The sequence below is a fragment of the Pongo pygmaeus genome, chromosome 10, assembly GCF_028885625.2.
Source record: "Pongo pygmaeus isolate AG05252 chromosome 10, NHGRI_mPonPyg2-v2.0_pri, whole genome shotgun sequence".
Lineage (NCBI taxonomy): Eukaryota > Metazoa > Chordata > Mammalia > Primates > Hominidae > Pongo > Pongo pygmaeus.
The window spans coordinates 50,101,663-50,123,360 of record NC_072383.2 but is presented as its reverse complement, the minus strand read 5'-3'; the positions used below and the strand labels follow the sequence as shown (position 1 = coordinate 50,123,360).

General features: G+C 41.4%; 1 protein-coding gene across 1 annotated transcript; it reads left to right on the top strand.

Moving 5' to 3' along the window:
- Positions 1-1,395: 1,395 nt before the first annotated feature.
- On the top strand, positions 1,396-7,469 carry LOC129010497 (keratin, type II cytoskeletal 6A). The gene is made up of 9 exons (XM_054444769.2): positions 1,396-2,014; positions 2,921-3,135; positions 3,481-3,541; positions 3,700-3,795; positions 3,920-4,084; positions 4,586-4,711; positions 6,096-6,316; positions 6,541-6,575; positions 6,689-7,469. The coding sequence occupies exons 1-9, from the start codon at positions 1,475-1,477 to the stop codon at positions 6,922-6,924; spliced, it is 1,695 nt and encodes a 564-aa protein (XP_054300744.1). The 5' UTR covers positions 1,396-1,474; the 3' UTR covers positions 6,925-7,469.
- Positions 7,470-21,698: the final 14,229 nt, after the last annotated feature.

Genomic DNA, 21,698 nt, shown 5'->3' with positions numbered 1-21,698 from the left:
GCTGAGTTAGCACCTCCTTTAGACAGGGAACACCCTGTTTTCCTGGATGCTGTGTCCCCCCCTCCAAATGTTGGAGAAATGGGACTGCTTTTAAAATAGTAACAAGAGCTTTCCTGAGGCTCTTCTTAGAGTGGGAGTTTGTTCTTCCTCCTACAGTTGCTCATTTATCCATAGGTTCTCACAGAACAAGATTGCCCAGGATTGCTCTCCATTTTCCTCATACACAGTGCTTAATGCATGGACTGGAAAAGTGAAGCTCATTCCTCTCTAAACCAAGCACACTCACCTTAGACAGTCTGCCCACCCTCCCAGAAGGTGTATATGGATTTGAGATTTCAAGCACTGAGATCAGAAATTAAAATGTGGAATTGATATGTTACATCATCACACTTGTAAGGGCACAATTTTATGATTCACTGCTTCCATATGCCCCTTGACTTTCCCTACATACCCAATTAAACTGTCTGACTCTTGATTCTTAAGAAATGTCAAAATCTGTGGGAATAAAAATCCAGTGAATTCCTTAATGATTTTTATTCCACTCATTTTCAGTTGTTTAAATTAAGCTCTATGTAAATGCTCCAAAACAGCAGGGAGAAGGTGTCTATGAATTTCAACTGGAAAGGCAGATTTACATGAGACTAAGCTCAATGGGAAAGCAAGCACTGGAGAGAGAGGTGCAGATATGGAAAGAAACTCCTGGCAGAAGTCAGGTCTCTGAGCACCCTGGGCAATGTCCGCTCCCATCATCTTAGGTAAACGCCACGTGGGCAGGTGATCACGCAGCACACAGAACAAATGTTGCTCCTACAGTGTAAAGACTCAACTCCTCTGACCCTCTTGCCTGACAAAGGAGGGTTAGATCCCCAAAGTAGACCCTGTTCCTATGTCCAGGACACAAGGGAGGACAGCCAGGAGCTCCAGAAGAACTGGTCCAAATGCAGTGGAAAAAACACAACAGGCTACTTCTTGCTCAGGCCATCAGGCAAATGCCCATACACCTTCAGGAAGGATCCCACTCAGAGGGTGAGGCTGGTGCCAGTGGAGTAGAAGACCTGTGTGGGAAGGGGGCACACAGGGAGTGTCTGATGAAGAAGAAGGAGGGGACAATTATCACAGATCAGCTCCTTGTCTCCTTTGTTTGAGGACATGACTAACTCATGACTTCAGTGAATGTATACCCAGGTTTATTGTGTTAGGATCAAGTCAAGGCTGGAAGGCAGGAGAATTTCTCTATGACTAAAGGAAGCCAAAAAGCAATCTTCATATTTCATACCTCTCTAGAAACTGGGTGTGATCTCACTGTTAGTAAAGCCCAGCCCTTCCCAATCTGCAAGCTCACCTTCCAGGACTGGGCCCAGCCCATGCTCTCCATATATAAGCTGCTGCCCCGAGCCTGATTCCTAGTCCTGCTTCTCTTCCCTCTCTCCTCCAGCCTCTCACACTCTCCTCAGCTCTCTCATCTCCTGAAACCATGGCCAGCACATCCACCACCATCAGGAGCCACAGCAGCAGCCGCCGGGGTTTCAGTGCCGGCTCAGCCAGGCTCCCTGGGGTCAGCCGCACTGGCTTCAGCAGCGTCTCTGTGTCGCGCTCCAGGGGCAGTGGTGGCCTGGGTGGTGCGTGTGGAGGAGCTGGCTTTGGCAGCCGCAGCCTGTATGGCCTGGGGGGCTCCAAGAGGATCTCCATTGGAGGGGGCAGCTGTGCCATCAGTGGCGGCTATGGCAGCAGAGCTGGAGGCAGCTATGGTTTTGGTGGCACCGGGAGTGGATTTGGTTTTGGTGGCGGAGCCGGCATTGGCTTTGGTCTGGGTGGTGGAGCCGGCCTTGCTGGTGGCTTTGGGGGCCCTGGCTTCCCTGTGTGCCCCCCTGGAGGCATCCAAGAGGTCACCGTCAACCAGAGTCTCCTGACTCCCCTCAACCTGCAAATCGATCCCACCATCCAGCGGGTGCGGGCTGAGGAGCGTGAACAGATCAAGACCCTCAACAACAAGTTTGCCTCCTTCATCGACAAGGTGAGCCAGTGCCATGCCCTCCATGGGGCACCTCAGGGTCCCTAGACCAGAAGAGCAACACCTTCCTGCCAGGGAGACCTAGGAGGGAGGGAGAAGGGGATTCAGCCCAGCTCTGCAGAGAGTGCAGATGGCTGCTGGTGCCCAGCAGGCAGCAGGGATGGGCATCACTCCCCCATGGGATCTCTGGAGTGGCCCTCACTCCTGCCTAGGGAGAGCCGTAACTTTTCATGACCCTGAAGCACCAATGAGGCCATCAGAGAATGGAGTAGGTTAACTCTTCCCTTTGAAGTGTCAAAGAAAATGCCAGGAGTACACGGGCTGGTAAATTACACTCTGGGGTCTGGATAAGAGGAAAAAAATATTGGAAACAAAAGAAAGGATATTTTGGCTAGATTAAGAAAAAAGAGACTTAAAACGTTTATACGTTATGTGGAAATGTTAATTAATCCTCAAAACAAAGAATGACCATAACATCAGGATGTTTTAGAGAGACTTGCACAAATGGGAAATGAGGCTGGAATCGAATCATTGGGCAACATTTAACATCTCTTCTAACTGAGGTCCTATCAGTAACAAAAACTGTGTAAAATTCATCAGATGAATACTATTTTATAACTATGTAATTGTGGCTGGGAAAAGAAGGAAAAGATGTGTTGAAACTCATTAATATGTTCAATAACTTAGAGAGTGAGAACACCTCAATGGTCCGTGGGACAATTTCTCTAGTGAGATTGGTGGGGTGCAAAGGAAAAGGGGTTGGGGGAGCAGAGCTCAGCCTGAGCCTCTCTACATGAACTGTAGTAGCCCAGCACCATGGGAACCTCCCGGACCTGCCAGGAAACTGGATACCAGACACTTTTTCTTCCTTCCGTTGCCTGGAAAATGATCATCTTGTCTCTCTTTCAGGTGCGGTTCCTGGAGCAGCAGAACAAGGTTCTGGAAACCAAGTGGACCCTGCTGCAGGAGCAGGGAACCAAGACCGTGAGACAGAACCTGGAGCCGTTATTCGAGCAGTACCTCAACAACCTCAGGAGGCAGCTGGACAGCATCGTGGGGGAACGGGGCCGCCTGGACTCGGAGCTCAGAGGCATGCAGGATCTGGTGGAGGACTTCAAGAACAAGTGAGTTAAATAGGAGAAATGGACTCAGTTTCCTGCAGCGCACACTTCAAGACTGTTGGGCGACCAGGGCCAGAAGGGGGTAAGATTCCTAACAACCCATGTCCATGGAAATGAAAAGCACAAATTAGTCCCTAGGAGCAAACCTGCAAGAACCACAGATGGTTATGGGAGGATGGGGAGATTAAAGAAGTGGCAAATTTAGTAGAAGGAAAAATAGTCTCAGGCTCTCTGTGGCAGGAAAGCCCAATTAGAATGTTCCATTTGGGAAAATGTTGAATCCCAGGCTGCTTTTCTGTTTCATCCTACCCACTGGCTCAAATGTATCCCATGCCTTTCTTCCTGTAGATATGAGGATGAAATCAACAAGCGCACAGCAGCAGAGAATGAATTTGTGACTCTGAAGAAGGTGAGCAGATGAAGCCAGGGGTTCAAATTCATTTAGAAGGAGAGAAGTGGCTCTGTGTTCTCACTCGCCTGGGAGAGGAGAATTGGCAGGGGGACTAGAAGATGGGTAGATTGGAAAGGTGCACTCAGGTAACTCCAGGTTGTTGGCTCTTTCTCCAGGATGTGGATGCTGCCTACATGAACAAGGTTGAACTGCAAGCCAAGGCAGACACTCTCACAGATGAGATCAACTTCCTGAGAGCCTTGTATGATGCAGTAAGCATCTCCACCGTCCTTCTGTTTACTCTGATGGGGTCTGCAAAAGGGAGAAGTTGTATAGGGTTGGGTATCTCTGTAAATGTCGGAAGTGAAGTTGATCTTATGACCTTTTGTTCTGCAGGAGCTGTCCCAGATGCAGACCCACATCTCAGACACGTCCGTGGTGCTGTCCATGGACAACAACCGCAACCTGGACCTGGACAGCATCATCGCCGAGGTCAAGGCCCAATATGAGGAGATTGCTCAGAGGAGCCGGGCTGAGGCTGAGTCCTGGTACCAGACCAAGGTGAGCAGGGAGTGGGCAGCTGCTGAGGAATCCCTGTGTCCATTCCTGAATACCAGAGGACTGCCGACTTCACTGGGGACATCCCCTGACAGGAAGCTGGCGTCCTCTCCCAGGACATGCACTCTCCACTATTAGAGTAGACATTTGCGGAACTTATGCCCAAGTCAAGGAGGAAAAAGAACCCAATGCAGGAGGAAAGCTACCATAGACAAGGACATAGTCATCTCTGCTTTTAGCTTCACTCTGATTGCTGACTTTTTGAAAATGGTATAGAACATTTCTACTCCCTAAAGAAACTAGGCAGGCGGTGGTCCCATAATGAGGATGGTCTGTGACTCCAGGGTTTAGTATCCACCCACCACATAACATCAACTTTTCCTCAAGTTTCTTGGGGAGAAGCCATTAGGTCCACTTCATGACATGCATGATACCCAAGTGAAAGTCATCACTCCCAGGTAAGAACCTGTAGACACTGTCTCTCTCTCCACCTCTGGGCTGCAGTACGAGGAGCTGCAGGTCACAGCAGGCAGACATGGGGACGACCTGCGCAACACCAAGCAGGAGATTGCTGAGATCAACCGCATGATCCAGAGGCTGAGATCTGAGATCGACCACGTCAAGAAGCAGGTATGGCGAGGGGCAATGGAAGAGAGAAGCATTTTCTTGTCAGGTCGTCAGGCAGTCATCAACCATTATATTAGGGAAAATCCCCTGGAACTCATCAAAACCAGAGAGAGGAGGCTATCAGTTCCTACCCTTAGTGGGTACCCACTGCTTAGGAGACATAGATCGTACCTATGGCATGACACAAACACATGAGAGAACCAGTCACGATGCTCAGAGTTGCAAAAACATGGCTTACAGCAGGAGTGTCCAATCTTTTGGCTTCCCTGGGCCACAGTGGAACAAGAACTGTCTTGGGCCACACATAAAATACACTATTGCAAACAATAGCTGATAAGCTAAACAAAACAAAACTTACAGGCTTGTCCAGTGGCTCATGCCTGTAATCCCAGCACTTTGGGAGGCTGAGGCTAGCGGATCATGAGGTCAGGAGTGAGAGACAAGCCTAACCAACATGGTGAAACACCGCCTCTATTAAAAATACAAAAAAATTAGCCAGGCATGGTGGAACATGCCTGTAGTCCCAGCTACTCAGGAGGCTGAGGCAGGAGAATCACTTGAGCCTGGGAGGTGGAGGTTGCAGTGAGCCGATAGCACGCCACTGCACTCCAGCCTGGGTGACAGAGCAAAACTCTGTCTCAAAAAGAAAAAGAAAAAGAAAAAACCCTCATAATGTATTCAGAAAGTTTAAGAATTTGTGCTGGGCTGCATTTAAAGCCATCTTGGGCTGTATGTGGCCTGTGAGCTGTAGGTTGGACAAGCTTGGTCTAGAGGAATTGGATGTATTTCCATAGGAAGACTGACTTGGAAACTGCAAAGGAAAAGATTGAAAAAGAAAAGGGCAGATAAGAAAGCACAAGGAACATTGTTTCAAATCTGCTCAAGACTCAAGGTGAAAGAGAGAGTAGAGGAAGGGCAAAGGACAAAGAAAAGTAGATGAGAGATTCTGAGGGGGAGGAAGGCAAGGTCTCAGCAGTCTCATGTGAAGACTCATCACCTTACTTCAGGATGGTCTTAATTTTGTGTATGTTAGTGTGGCATCTATATGAGGTAATCATAAGTGGTCTTGATTTGACTGTGGAGACAACACTCCAAACAAACCAGCAGGTCCATTTCTTCCAGTGTCTGTGTCCACTGCAGTGTCTCCCGTTAGTAAATATCCACATTTTCCAGCAGAGTGGTTCACAAAAAGGGTTATGAGTTTTTGTCAAATGAACCAGACTGGACAAAAACTGCAAAATAAAAAAACAATAGATAGGAAGAGTCAGAGCTCATTCACCATCAATTCTGGGCTCCTGGCCCCTTCTTCACTAGGAAATAACTAGCCAGGTTTAGTCTCCTCTGGAAGACTGGATGACAAGTTTCTTCTATTCCTTTCCTTTTCTAGTGCGCCAACCTGCAGGCCGCCATTGCTGATGCTGAGCAGCGTGGGGAGATGGCCCTCAAAGATGCCAAGAACAAGCTGGAAGGGCTGGAGGATGCCCTGCAGAAGGCCAAGCAGGACCTGGCCCGGCTGCTGAAGGAGTACCAGGAGCTGATGAATGTCAAGCTGGCCCTGGACGTGGAGATCGCCACCTACCGCAAGCTGCTGGAGGGCGAGGAGTGCAGGTGGGTAACTGACACGACCTCCTTCAACAGCTGAGTCCATCTTCAAGGTGCCTGGCACTGAGCACAACTTTAGGGTGCACTGCCCATGGCCATAATTGCTCTTCCTGAGAGAAAACTAAAAGAGCAGTTTCCCATGGACTCTTCCACCCACTGAGGCTGCCCACGCTGGTCCAGGGAAGGAAGAGCTCTCCGAGGTCTCACCCTAACTGTGTGCCTCTCCACAGGCTGAATGGCGAAGGTGTTGGACCAGTCAACATCTGTAAGTACCTTTGCTTGTCTTCCTCCCCTGCCCTCGCACTCTTCTGACTGGGCTCAGGCTGACAGGATGAGCTCACCGTGGCTTCTTGTGTCCTTGTCACCTCCCCACCACAGCTGTAGTGCAGTCCACCGTCTCCAGTGGCTATGGCGGTGCCAGCGGCGTCGGCAGTGGCTTAGGCCTGGGTGGAGGAAGCAGCTACTCCTATGGCAGTGGTCTTGGCGTTGGAGGTGGCTTCAGTTCCAGCAGTGGCAGAGCCATTGGGGGTGGCCTCAGCTCTGTTGGAGGTGGCAGTTCCACCATCAAGTACACCACCACCTCCTCCTCCAGCAGGAAGAGCTACAAGCACTGAAGTGCTTCAGCTAGCTCTCGGTCCCACAGTCTTCAGGCCCCTCTCTGGCTGCAGAGCCCTCTCCTCAGGTTGCCTGTCCTCTCCTGGCCTCCAGTCTCCCCTGCTGTCCCAGATAGAGCTGGGGATGGATGCTTAGTGCCCTCGCTTCTTCTCTCTCTCTCTCTACCATCTGAGCACCCATTGCTCACCATCAGATCAACCTCTGATTTTACATCATGATGTAATCACCACTGGAGCTTCACTTTGTTATTAAATTATTAATTTCTTGCCTCCAGTGTTCTATCTCTGAGGCTGAGCATCATAAGAAAATGATCTCTGCTCCTTTTCATTGCAGAGAATTGCCTGGGGCTTATTTCAGAACAACTTCCACTTGCTTTCCACTGGCTCCCAAACTCTCTACCTTACAAGTGTTGTGAACCCCCACCCCTGCAGTATCCATGAAAGCACAATGACTAGTCCTATGATGTACAAAGCCTGTATCTCTGCGATGATTTCTGTTCTCTTCGCTCTTTGCAATTGCTAAATAAAGCAGATTTATAATACAATGTATTCTTTTACTCTGCCTTGCTTTGGGACCAAAGTTTTGGGCTTAAACTTTTTTATCTGATAAGTGAGTATTTATTTTGAAAAGATAATCCATTCTTTATACACATAACTCCCCTCCTTTAGAGAGGTTCATCAAACTTCAGCTTGGTATCATGACATTCAGAGTGTATTTCTAGATCAAATTCCATCTGAACTTTTGGCAAATGGAGTGGGAGGCATCTGGTCCACCAGCGTTGTCCACTCCATTTTAACTGTCCATACCAGGAACTAGCATCCCATTCCCTCTGCCTTGGTTTCCAGGACCACCTTTCCCCTTATGCCAGGGCTCAGCCTAATTGTCCAGTTAAGAAACATTCTCGGCCAACTAGAACAAGTTATTTGACAAAAGAATAAGATATGTGATTAATCATTATAATTGCCCTCATGAGCAAGAAACTTGCCTGACAACATGTATCAAGCACAATTAAAATGTGCATACACTGAACCGTAATTATACTTCTAGAAAGGTATCCTGAGGAAATAGAACAAATTCAGAAAGGTGTATGCACACAGATGTGCATCACAAGAATCTTCACAACAGGGAAAAGTTGGAGACGTTCGAGCTGGTCAAATTAAGAGCTCAAAGACTCATGCCAAAACTCAGATGCTTATTCCCTGAAGAGTGAAGACAGTAGAAGAAAAAAATTTCCTCCTTCTCATAGGAGAAGGCTCTGATAGAGATCCACAGATAGCAAGCCTAAGGCTCTGATAGAGATCCAAAGAAACCAAATCCATGTTGCTCAGAAGAGATGGTCCTATTCTTCTCTTTGGTGTGAACTGTCCTGGTTTAACTTCTGTGAATGGGGAAGGGGAAACTCAGAATAAGGTTCAAGTTTGGTCTATTGACTTGTCCTGTCCCTGGGCCACTTCAGTCCTTGTTGCCCCCATGAGTGACAATTATCTTCCTAACTCTAAGATTCTCGTATTACTGAATAAATTTTCTTGGATTATACTAGTGTTTCTGGATTCTGCTGTATTGATATCCAACTGTGTTCATGTCCAAAAGTTCCCCCAGCAATATGGGAAGTTTCTCACATTGGCACTTCCTCACATTCTCCCCAGAACTTTCCTGACAGCAAAAAGGTGAAGACTGACTTCCAAAATCTAAGCAATCTTACCGCATATATGTGTACCCTTGAGAAATAATGATAAAGAAAATAATTGACAAGAAAAATTATCTAGAATATAGCAATACAGCAAAAGGAGGTTAAAAATTATCCATATAGGTTTAAATAAAATTAAAATCTTATGGTTCATGGGCATTAAAAATGTAATAAATAATATTACAAACAACTCTATTGGAAATTTGATAGCTTAGTTTGAGAAGAATTGTTACTAATTCTTCTGTAAATGTTGAGTAGAATTCAGTAGTAAGGTAATCTGCTCCTGGATTTTTCTTTGTTCCAACAACCTTTTATTACTGATTCAACCTCATTACTTGCTATTGATCTGTTCAGGTTTTCTAATTCTTCTTAGTTCAATCTTGGTAGGTGTTTGTGTCCAGAAATTTACCCATTTCCTCTAGGTTTTCAAATTTATTGGCATATAGTTGTTCATAAGTAGTCTCTAGTGATCCTTTGTATTTCTGTGTTGTCCATTGTGATGTTTCCTTTTTCATTTCTGATTTTATTTATTTGCATCTTCTCTCTTTTTTTCTTAGTCTAGCTAATGGTTTGTCAATTTTGTTTATCAGCTTTTTGTTTCCTTGATCTTTGGTATTTTTTAGTCTCATTTTTGTTTATTTCTGATCTGATCTTTATTATTTATTTCCTTCTACTAATTTTGGGTTTGGTTCTTTCTTGTTTTTCTAGTTCCTCAAGGTACAACATTAGGTTGTTTATTGGAAACCTTTCTAGTTTTTTGATGTAGGCACTTATTGCTATAAACTTGTCTCTGTATTAACTCTTCTCAAATTATTCCAAAAAAATTAAAGCAGAGGAAATTCTTCCTAACTCATTCTACAAGGCCAGTATAATCCTGATATCAAAACCAGACAAGGACACAACATGGAAAAGAAAATTAAAGGCCAATATCCCTGATGAACACAGAGGCAAAAATTCTAAACAAAACACTAGCAAACCAAATTCAACAACACATCAGAAAGAGAATACGCCATAATCAAGTGGGATTTATCACAGAAATGCAAGGATGGTTCAATATATGCATATATGTCATACATCACATTAATAGAATGGACAGAAACCATATGATCATCTCAACAGATGAAGAGAAACTTTTGATAAAATTCAACATCCCTTCATAATAAAAACTCTTAATAAATTAGGTATAGAAAGAAAGTACCTCAATATAATAAAGTCCATATAGGACAAACCCATAGCTAACATCTTACTAAACAAGGAAAAGCTGAAACTTTTTCCTCTAAGAACTGGAACAAGACAAGGATGTCCTCTCACCACTTTCATGCAACATCGTATTGGAAGTCCTAGCCAGAGCAATTAGGCAACAAAAAGAAATAAAGGGCATCCAAACTGGAAAGGAGGAAGTCAAATTGTCCCTGTTTGCAGATGACATAATATTTTATATAGAGAAAACTAAAGACTACAAAAATGCTTAGAATTGATAAACAAATTCAGTAAAGTTGCAGGATACAAAATTAATAAACAAATATCAGTAGCATTTCTATACCCAAAAACAAAACTAGCTAAAAAAATCAAGAAGGCAATCCCATTTACAATAACTATAAAAATGAAATAAAATTTCCAGGAATAAATTTAACCAAGGAGGTGAGAAACTTCTGCAAGGAAAACCACAAAACTCTGATGAAATAAATTGAAGAACATACAAACAAATGGAAAGATATCCCATGCTCATGGAATGGAAAAATTAATATTGTTAAAATGGCAATACTACCCAAAGCAATCTACAGATTAATGCAATCCCTGTCAAAATATTAATGACGTTCTTTACCGAAGTAGAAAAAAAATTCTAAAATTTGTATGGAACCACAAAAGACCACCACCCCATGCCCAATAACCAAAGCAATACTGATCAAAAAGAACAAAGCTGAAGTTATTATACTACAAGATGTCAAAATATATCACAGTGCTGTAGTAACAAAAATAGCATGATACTGGCATAAAAACAGACACAGAGACCAATGGAACAGAATAGAGAACCCAGGAATTAATCTACATATCTATAGCCAACTGATTTTCAACTAAGTTTTCAACAACACTCGTTGGGGAAAAAAACAGCCTTTTCAATAAATGATGCTGGGAAAACTGAACATCCATATGCGAAAGAATGAAACTAGAGTCCTACCTCTCATTTTATATAAAAATCAACTCAAAATGAATGAAAGACATAAATGCAAGACCCAAAATGATAAAACTACTAGAAGAAAACATAAGGGAATCACTTCAGAACTTTGGTCTGGGAAAAGATTTTATAAATAAGACCTCAACAGCACAGGCAATGAAAGCAAAATTAAACAAATGGGATTGTATCAAACTAAAAAGCTTCTGTACTGAAGAGGAAACAATCAACAGAGTGAAAAGACAACCTACAGAATGAGACTAAAGTATTTGTTGAGTCTTCATCCAACAATATCCAGAATATATAAGGAACTCAAACATCTCAACAGCAAAACAGCAAACAATTCAATTTAAAAATTGGCAAATGATCTGAACAGACATTTATTGAAAGAAGACATATGAATGGCGAACAAATATATAAAAAATGCTCAACATCACTAATCAACAGGGAAACGCAAATCAAAACTACAATGAGCTATCATCTCACCCCAGTTAGGATGGCTTTATCAAAAAGACAAAAAATAACAAAAGCTGACAAGGATGCAGAGAAAAGAAAACACTTTTACATTGCTGGTGAATATATAAACTACCACAGCAACTATGAAGAATAGCATGGAGGTTCCCAAAACAACTACAAATAGAATTACTATATGATCCAGCAATCTCACTACTGAGAATTTATCCAAAGGAAAGTAAATCATGATATCAAAGAGATATCTGAACCTCATGTTTATTGCAGCACTATTCACAATAGCCAAGATGTGGAATCAACCTAGGTGTCCAGCAACAGATGAATGGATAAAGAAAATGTGGTATATATATGCTATGGAATACTATCCAGCCACAATAAAAAGTCAAATCTTGTCATTCTTGGCAACATCGATGGAACTGGAAGACATTATCTTAAGTGAAGTAAGCCACGGACACAAAGTTAAACACCACACATTCTTGCTCATATGTGGAAGCTTAAAAAACTTGGTCTTAGAGAAGTGAAAAGTAGGACAGAGGATACTAGAGGATAGGAAGGGTAGGGGGAAGGGTGGGATAGAGACAGACTTGTTATAAGACGTAAAATTACAGCTACTTTGAAGGAATAAGTTCTAGTGTTCTATACCACCATAGGATGACTATAGTTAACAATGTGTATAGTTTCAAACAGCTGGAAGGAGGATATTGAAAGTTCTCAACACAAAGAAATGCTAAACGTTTGAAAAGATGGATATGCTAATTACCCTGATCTGATAACTATACGTTATATGCCTAGAAATATCACTATGTACCTCATGAAGATGTACAATTATTATTCATCTATTAAAATTAAAATTTTAAAGGACTTTCATATTAAAAACAACTTGTAAACTTAGATTAAATGGGCTAAATCTTGAAGACACAAAATATCAAATATCTCACAAGGATAAACTGACAATCAGAACATCCATATATCTCTTAGATAAATTGAATCAATAATATATAACCTTTCAGTAAAGAAAGTATTGAGACAGATATTTTCATTGGTTCACTCTAGGAGCATTTAAAAAATGAGATGACAACAATACTCTACAATCTCTTTCAGAAAATAGAAGCAAGACAGCACTTTCTAATTCATCATATGGAGGCCAGTATAACACTTACATTAAAACTAGATAAAGACATTTCAAGAAAGAAAAACTACAGATCAATACTTATTATAAACATAGACACAAAAATGTTCAAGAAAATATTATCAAATTGAATCCAACCAAGTATATAAAGAATTATATAGTATGAACAAGTGGGATTTATTTCAGATATGCAAGCCTAGTTTAACATTGAAAATCAATCAATGCAATCCACTACATCAAAGGAATAAAAAAGGAAAATCAAGTGATTATAACAATTGATGCAAAAAAGGCATAAAACACAACCTAACACCAATTCAGGTTAAAAAAAATTAACTCTCAGAAAGCAAAGAATAGAGACAAACTTCCTAAACTTGGTAAAGAATGTCTAGAGAAATTCCATAGCTAATAACATCACACTTAATGTTGAGAGACTGGACCCTTTTCCCCTAGACTAAGAACAAGGCAAGCATATCCTCTCCCACTGTTATTCATAATGTACTGGAAATCAAACTAGATCAAGAAGATGTGAAAAAGAAATAAAAGTTAGACAGAAATGAAGAAATAAAGCTGTCTTTATTCTTATATGACATTATAACCTATGTAGAAAATTCTAAAGAATCTACCAAAAACCTCCAGGAAATAATAAGCAAAGATGGCAAAACTGCATTAAAAAAGGTTACTTTAAAAAGTAAGTACATTCTTTTTGTTTTGTTTTGTTTTGTTTTTGTTTGTGTTTTGAGACAGGGTTTTGTTCTGTTATCCAGGCTACAGTGCAGTGGCATGATCATGGCTCACTGTAGCCTCAACCTCCCTGGTTCAAGCAAGCCTCCCACCTCAGCCACGCAAGTAGCTGGGACTACTGGTGCATGCCACCATGCATGGCTGATTTTTTGTATTTATTGTATAGATGGGGTTTCACCATATTGTCCAGGCTGGTTTTGAACTCTGGGGCTCAAGCAATCTACCTGCCTCGGTCTCCCAAACTGTTGGGATTACAGGTGTAAGCCACCACACCTGGCCAAAAAGTAAGTACATTCTTATATACCAGCAAAAAAGAACTGAAATTTGAAATTAAAAATCAATATTATTCACAATAACACAATTAGATTAAGTACTTATGCATAAATCTGACAAAATATGTAGAAAAGAAGCTATAGGTAGAAACTACTAAATAATGACTAAAGAAATCTAAGAGGTGAATAAATTAAGGCGTATTACATATTCAATATTATTAATTGAATTGACTCAATATTATTAATCTGTCAATGCTTTCTAACTTGATGTATAGATTCAACATAATTTCAGTACAAATCCCAGCAGGCTAGTTTCAACAAACTGAATAAAGATTGTATGTAAAGAAAATAGATCTTTGCAAGGTGAATACGTGAAACAATTATAGTGATGAAATAATGATATACATTTGCCAAAACCCACAAAATTTTTTGTTTTAAAATTAATGTTATTTTAATTGAAAAAGTAAGAATATAAATTTATGAAGTTCAATATGATGTTTATACATGTATACACACACAAACACACACACACACACACACACACACACCGAACTTGGAATGATTAAACCAGGCAAATTAACATCTCACGTCATTTTTTGTAGGGTGAGACATTTGAAATTTACCCCTCTAGTTATTTTGAGATGTGCAGTATGTTATTACTATGGTCACCCTGCTGTGAAACAGATCTCAAGACCTATTCCTCCTGTCTAATTGACCCTTTGACAAAGTTTGTACCCTTTGACCCTTCGACAAAGTTTGTACCCTTTGACCCTTCTCTAGTAACCATCGTTCTATTCTCTATTTCCATGAAATTTGACTTTTTAAGATTTCATATATTGAGATAATCATGTGGTTTTTGTCTTTGGTTCTGTTTATATGCTGGATTACATTTATTGATTTGCGTATATTGAACCAGCCTTGCATCCCTGGGATGAAGCCCACTTGATCATGGTGGATAAACTTTTCGATGTGCTGCTGGATTCGGTTTGCCAGTATTTTATTGAGGATTTTTGCATCAATGTCCATCAAGGATATTGGTCTAAAATTCTCTTTCTTGGTTGTGTCTTGGCCCAGCTTTCGTATCAGGATGATGCTGACCTCATAAAATGAGTTAGGGAGGATTCCCTCTTTTTCTATTGATTGGAATAGTTTCAGAAGGAATGGTACCAGTTCCTCCTTGTACCTCTGGTAGAATTCAGCTGTGAATCCATCTGGTCCTGGACTCTTTTTGGTTGGTAAGCGATTGATTATTGCCACAATTTCAGAGCCTGTTATTGGTCTATTCAGAGAGTCAACTTCTTCCTGGTTTAGTCTTGGGAGGGTGTATTTGTTGAGGAATTTATCCATTTCTTCTAGATTTTCTAGTTTATTTGCGTAGAGGTGTTTGTAGTATTCTCTGATGGTAGTTTGTATTTCTGTGGGATCGGTGGTGATATCCCCTTTATCATTTTTTATTGCATCTATTTGATTCTTCTCTCTTTTCTTCTTTATTAATCTTGCTAGCGGTCTATCAATTTTGTTGATCCTTCCAAAAAACCAGCTCCTGGATTCATTAATTTTTTGAAAGGTTTTTTGTGTCTCTATTTCCTTCAGTTCTGCTCTGATTTTAGTTATTTCTTGCCTTCTGCTAGCTTTTGAATGTGTTTGCTCTTGCTTTTCTAGTTCTTTTAATTGTGATGTTAGGGTGTCAATTTTGGATCTTTCCTGCTTTCTCTTGTGGGCATTTAGTGCTATAAATTTCCCTGTACGCACTGCTTTGAATGTGTCCCAGAGATTCTGGTATGTTGTGTCTTGGTTCTCGTTGGTTTCAAAGGCCTTTGACAAAATTCAACAACCTTTCCTGCTAAAAACTCTCAATAAATTAGGTATTGATGGGACGTATCTCAAAATAATAAGAGCTATCTATGATAAATCCACAGCCAATATCATACTAAATGGGCAAAAACTGGAAGCATTCCCTTTGAAAACTGGCACAAGACAGGGATGCCCTCTCTCACCACTCCTATTCAACATAGTGTTGGAAGTTCTGGCCAGAGAAATTAGGCAGGAGAAGGAAATAAAGGGTATTCAATTAGGAAAAGAGGAAGTCAAATTGTCCCTGTTTGCAGATGACATGATTGTATATCTAGAAAACCCCATTGTCTCAGCCCAAAATCTCCTTAAGCTGATAAGCAACTTCAGCAAAGTCTCAGGATACAAAATCAATGTACAAAAATCACAAGCATTCTTATACACCAATAACAGACAAACAGAGAGCCAAATCATGAGTGGACTCCCATTCACAATTGCTCCAAAGAGAATAAAGTACCTAGGAATCCAACTTACAAGGGACGTGAAGGACCTCTTCAAGGAGAACTATAAACCACTGCTCAAGGAAATAAAAGAGGATACAAACAAATGGAAGTACATTCCATGCTCATGGGTAGGAAGAATCAATATCATGAAAATGGCCATACTGCCCAAGGTAATTTATAGATTCAATGCCATCCCCATCAAGCTACCAATGACTTTCTTCACAGAATTGGAAAAAACTACTTCAAAGTTCATATGGAACCAAAAAAGAGCCTGCATCGCCAAGTCAATCCTAAGCCAAAAGAACAAAGCTGGAGGCATCACGCTACCTGACTTCAAACTATACTACAAGGCTACAGTAACCAAAACAGCATGGTACTGGTACCAAAACAGAGATATAGATCAATGGAACAGAACAGAGCCCTCAGAAATAACACTGCATATCTACAACTATCTGATCTTTGACAAACCTGAGAAAAACAAGCAATGGGGAAAGAATTCCCTATTTAATAAATGGTGCTGGGAAAACTGGCTAGCCATATGTAGAAAGCTGAAACTGGATCCCTTCCTTACATCTTATACAAAAATTAATTCAAGATGGATTAAAGACTTAAACGTTAGACCTAAAACCATAAAAACCCTAGAAGAAAACCTAGACATTACCATTCAGGACATAGGCATGGGCAAGGATTTCATGTCTAAAACACCAAAAGCAATGGCAACAAAAGCCAAAATTGACAAATGGGATCTAATTCAACTAAAGAGCTTCTGCACAGCAAAAGAAACTACCATCAGAGTGAACAGGCAACCTACAAAATGGGAGAAAATTTTCACAACCTACTCATCTGACAAAGGGCTATATATCCAGAATCTACAATGAACTCAAACAAATTTACAAGAAAAAAGCAACCAACCCCATCAAAAAGTGGGCAAAGGACATGAACAGACACTTCTCAAAAGAAGACATTTATGCAGCCAAAGAACACATGAAAAAATGCTCACCATAACTGGCCATCAGAGAAATGCAAATCAAAATCACAATGAGATACCATCTCACACCAGTTAGAATGGCAATCATTAAAAAGTCAGGAAACAACAGGTGCTGGAGAGGATGTGGAGAAATAGGAACACTTTTACACTGTTGGTGGGACTGTAAACTAGTTCAACCACCGTGGAAGTCAGTGTGGCGATTCCTCAGGGATCTAGAACTAGAAATACCATTTGACCCAGCCATCCCATTACTGGGTATATACCCAAAGGATTATAAATCATGCTGCTATAAAGACACATGCACACGTATGTTTATTGCGGCACTATTCACAATAGCAAAGACTTGGAACCAACCCAAGTGTCCAACAATGATAGACTGGATTAAGAAAATGTGGCACATATACACCACGGAATACTATGCAGCCATAAAAAATGATGAGTTCATGTCCTTTGTAGGGACATGGATGAAACTGGAAAACATCATTCTCAGTAAACTATCGCAAGAACAAAAAACCAAACACCACATATTCTCACTCATAGGTGGGAATTGAACAATGAGAACACATGGACACAGGAAGGGGAACATCACACTCTGGAGACTGTTGTGGGGTTGGGGGAGGGGGGAGGGATAGCTTTAGGAGATATACCTAATGCTAAATGATGAGTTAATGGGTCCAGCACACCAGCATGGCACATGTATACATATGTAACTAACCTGCACGTTGTGCACATGTACCCTAAAACTTAAGGTATAATAATAATAATAATAATAATAATAAAAAGATTTCATATATAAGTGTGATCATGTGGTATTCCTACACCTGCCTTATTTCATTTAGCATGATGTCCTCCATCATGTCTTTTGTATTAGTTCATTCTTATCCTGCTTTGAAGAAATATCCAAGACTGAGTAATTCATAAAGAAAAGGGGTTTAATTGACTCACAGTTCTGCATGGCTGGGGAGCCCTCAGGAAACTTACAATCATGGTGTAAGAGACCTTTTCACAGAGTAGCAGGAGACAGAATGAGTGCAAGCAGAGGAAATGCCAGACGCTTATAAAACCATCAGATCTCATGAGAACTCACTCACTATCATGAGAACAGTATGGGGGAAACTGCCCCCATGATCCAATCACTTCCCACTGAGTCCCTCCCACAATATGTGGGGATTATGGGAACTACAATTCAAGATGAGATTTGGGTGGGGACACAGCCAAACCATATAATTCCACTCCTTGTCCCTCCGAAATCTCAGGTCCTCATATTTCAAAACACAATCATGTCTTCCCAAAAGTCCCCCAAATTCTTAACTCATTCCAGCATTAACTCAAAAGTACAAGTCCAAAGTCTCATCTGAGACAAGACAAGTCCCTTCCACCTGTGAGCTGGTAAAATCAAACATGAGTTAATTCCTTCCAAGATACAACGGGAGTATAGGCATTGAGTAAATACACCCATTCCAAGTGGGAAAAATTGGCCAAAACAAAGGGGCTACAGGCCCCCTGCAAGCCTAGAATCCAATAGGGCAGTCATTAAACTTTAAAGTTCCAAAATATTCTCCTTTGACTCCATGTCTCACATCCACATCACACTGATGCAAGAGGTGGGCTACCATGGCCTTGGGAAGCTCAGCCCCTGTGGCTTTGCAGGGTACAGCCCCTCCTCCTGGCTGCTTTCACAGGCTAGCATTGAGTTCCTGTGGCTTTTCCAGGCACACAGTACAAGCTGTCAGTGGATCTATCATTATGAGGTCTGGAGGACAGTAACCTGCTTCTGACCACCCCACTAGGTAGTGCCTCAGTGGGGACTCTGTGTTGGGGCTCTAACCCCACATTTCCCTCCCACACTGCCCTAGCATAGACTCTTCATGAGGGCTCCACCCCTACAGCAAATTTCTGCCTGGACATCCAGGCGTTTCCATACACCCTCTGAAATCTAGGCAGAAGTTCCCAAACCTCAATTTTTGATTTCTGTGAACTCAACACCACATGGAAGCCACCAAGGTTTAGTGCTTGCATCCTCTGAGACAATGGCCTGAGCCGTACCTTGACCTTTTGTAGTCACAGCTGGAGCTGAAGCAGTTGGGATGCAGGACACCATGTTCCAAGGCTGCATAGAGCAGGAGGACCGTGGGCCCAGCCCAGGAAACCATTTTTCCCTCCTAGTCCTCTGGGTCTGCTGCTGTGAAGGTCTCTGATGTGCCCTGGAGACATTTTCCCCATTGTCTTGGTGATTAACATTCACCTCCTTGTTACTTATGCAAATTCCTGTAGAGGGCTTGAATTTCTCCCCATAAAATGAGTTTTTCTTTTCTACTGCATCATCAGGCTGCAAAATCTCCAAACTTTTATGGTCTGTCACTTCTCGAATGCTTTGCTGCTTAAAAATTTCTTCTGCCAGATACCCTAAATTCTCTCTCTCAAGTTTAAAGCTCCACAGATCTCTAGGGCAGGGTCAAAATGCCTCCAGTCTCTTTGTGAAAGCATAGCAAGAGTGGCCTTTACTCCAGTTCCCAACAAGGTCCTCATCTTTATCTGAGACCATCTCAGCCTGGACTTCATTGTTCATATCACTGTCAGTAGTTTGATTAAAGCCATTCCACAAGTCCCTAGAAAGTTCCAAACTTTCCCACATTTTTATGTCTTCTGAGCCCACCAAACTCTTCCAACCTTTGCCTGTTACCCAGTTGAAAAGTCACTTCCACATTTTCAGGTATCTTTGTAGCAGCACCCCACTTTCTGTGGTAACAATTTACTGTATTAGTCCTTTCTTCTTCTGCTATGAATAAATATCTGAGACTGGGTAATTAATATAAAAAAGCAGTTTAATTGACTCACAGTTCTGCATGGCTCGGGGGGGTCTCAGGAAACTTACAATCATGGTGGAAGGCATCTCTTCACAGGGTGGAAGGAGAGAGAATGAGTGCAAGCAGGGGAAATGCCAGATAAAACCATCAGATCTCATGAGACTCACTCAGTATCTTGAGAACAGCATGGGGTAAGCCACTCCCATGATACAATCACTTCCCACTGAGTCCCTTCCATGACACATGGGGATTATGAAAACTACAATTCAAGATGTGATTTGGTTGGAGACTCAGCCAAACCATATTATCTTTATTTCTTAGAGCAGTTTTAGGTTTACAACAAAATTGTCCAGAAGATACAAAGACTTAGCATATATCCCCTGCCCATACAAATTCATAGCTTCGCCCATTAACAACACCAAACAGAGCAGTACAGTTGCTGCAGCCAATGAATCTACATTGGCATGTCATTATTATCCAAAGTCCATAGTTTACATTAGGGTTCATTCTTAGTGTTGTATATTTTATGGATTTTGAACAATGTATTATGACATTTATCTACCATTATTGTATCATAGAGATTAGTTTTGATCTTAGTGTACATTTTATGGATTTTGAACAATGTGTTATGACATTTATCTATTATTATTGTATCATACAGGTTAGTTTCAGTACCCTAAAAAATCCTCTATTCTAAGCCTATTCATCCTTCCTTCCCCACTAACAGCCAATAATCTTTTTGCTGTCCTCATAATTTTGCCTAAAGTATGCCATGTAACAGGAATCACACAATATGTAGCCTTTACAGATTGGCTTTTTTCACTTGGTAACATGCATCTAAATTTCCTACATGTCTTTTCATGGCTTGACAGCTCATTTCTTTTTAGTGTTGAATAATATTCCATTGTCTTGATAGGCCACAGTTTGTTTACTATTTACCTACTAAAAGACATATTGGTTGCTTCCTAGTGTAAACCCCAAATATCTGAGACAGGTCTCAGTCAATTTAGGAAGTTTATTTTGCCAAAGTTAAGGATGCACACCATGACACAGCTTCAGGAGGTCCTGACAACCTGTGCCCAAGATGGTTGGGGAACAGCTTGGTTTTATACATTTTAGGGAGACTTGAGACATCAATCAATATATGTAAGATGGTACATTGGTTCAGTCTGAAATATGGGACAATTTGAAGCTGGGAGGGAGGCCTCCAGCTTATAGGTAGCTAAGCGACAAATAGTTGCATTCTTTTGAGTTTCTCATTAGTCTTTCCAAAGGAAGCAATCAGATATGCATCTATCTCAGTGAATACAGATGGTTGACTTTGAATAGAATAGGAAGCAGGTTGCCCTAAGCAGTTCCCAGCTTGACTTTTCCCTTTAGCTTAGTGATTTGGGGATCCCAAGATTTATTTTCCTTTCACACTAGTTTGGGCAATTGATAATAAAGCTACTATAGATATCTGTGTATTAGTCTGTTCTCGCACTGCTATAAATACCTGAAACTGGATAATTTATAAAGTAAAAAGGTTTAATTGGCTCACAATTATGCAGGCTCTATAGGCCTCTGCTCCTGGGGAGGCCTCAGGAAACTTACAATCATGGTGGAAGGTGAAGGAGAAGGTGGCACATCTTACATGACTGCAGCAGAAGGAAGAGGGAGAGAAGGGGAAGGTGCTACACACTTTTAAACATCAGACCTCATGAGAACTCACTCACTATCATGAGAACACAAAGGGGGAAGTTTGCCCCCATCATCTAATCACCTCCCACCAGGCTCCTCCTCCAACATCGGGGATTACCATTCAACATGAGATTTGGATGGGGACACAAATCCAAACCACACCAATCTCTGTGCAGGTTTCTAAATGGGCATAGACTTTCAATTCATTTGGGTAAATACTAATGAGTTCAATAGCTCAATTGTATGGTAAAAGTAGGGTTAGTCTTGGGAGAAACTGCCAAACTGTCTCCCAAAGTGGCCATGTCATTTTGTGTTTCCACAAGCAACGAATGAGAGTTCCTGTTGTTCCACATCTTCACCAGTATGTGGTATTCTCAGTGTTCTGGATTTCAAAGATTTGAATAGGCGTGTAGTGTTATCTCACTTTTTTTTTTAATTTTGACTTACCTGATGACATACAATGTTGAACATCTTTCATATGCTTATTTGCCATTTGTATATCTGCTTTGGTTATGTATCTGTTAAACACTC

Excerpts from the sequence above, each read along its gene's own strand:
- LOC129010497 (XM_054444769.2), top strand. The coding sequence starts at position 1,475 with ATGGCCAGCACATCCACCACCATCAGGAGCCACAGCAGCAGCCGCCGG. Across the intron at positions 3,136-3,480 it reads GTGGAGGACTTCAAGAACAA|ATATGAGGATGAAATCAACA; the intron begins GTGAGTTAAATA and ends TTCTTCCTGTAG. Across the intron at positions 4,712-6,095 it reads TCGACCACGTCAAGAAGCAG|TGCGCCAACCTGCAGGCCGC; the intron begins GTATGGCGAGGG and ends TTCCTTTTCTAG.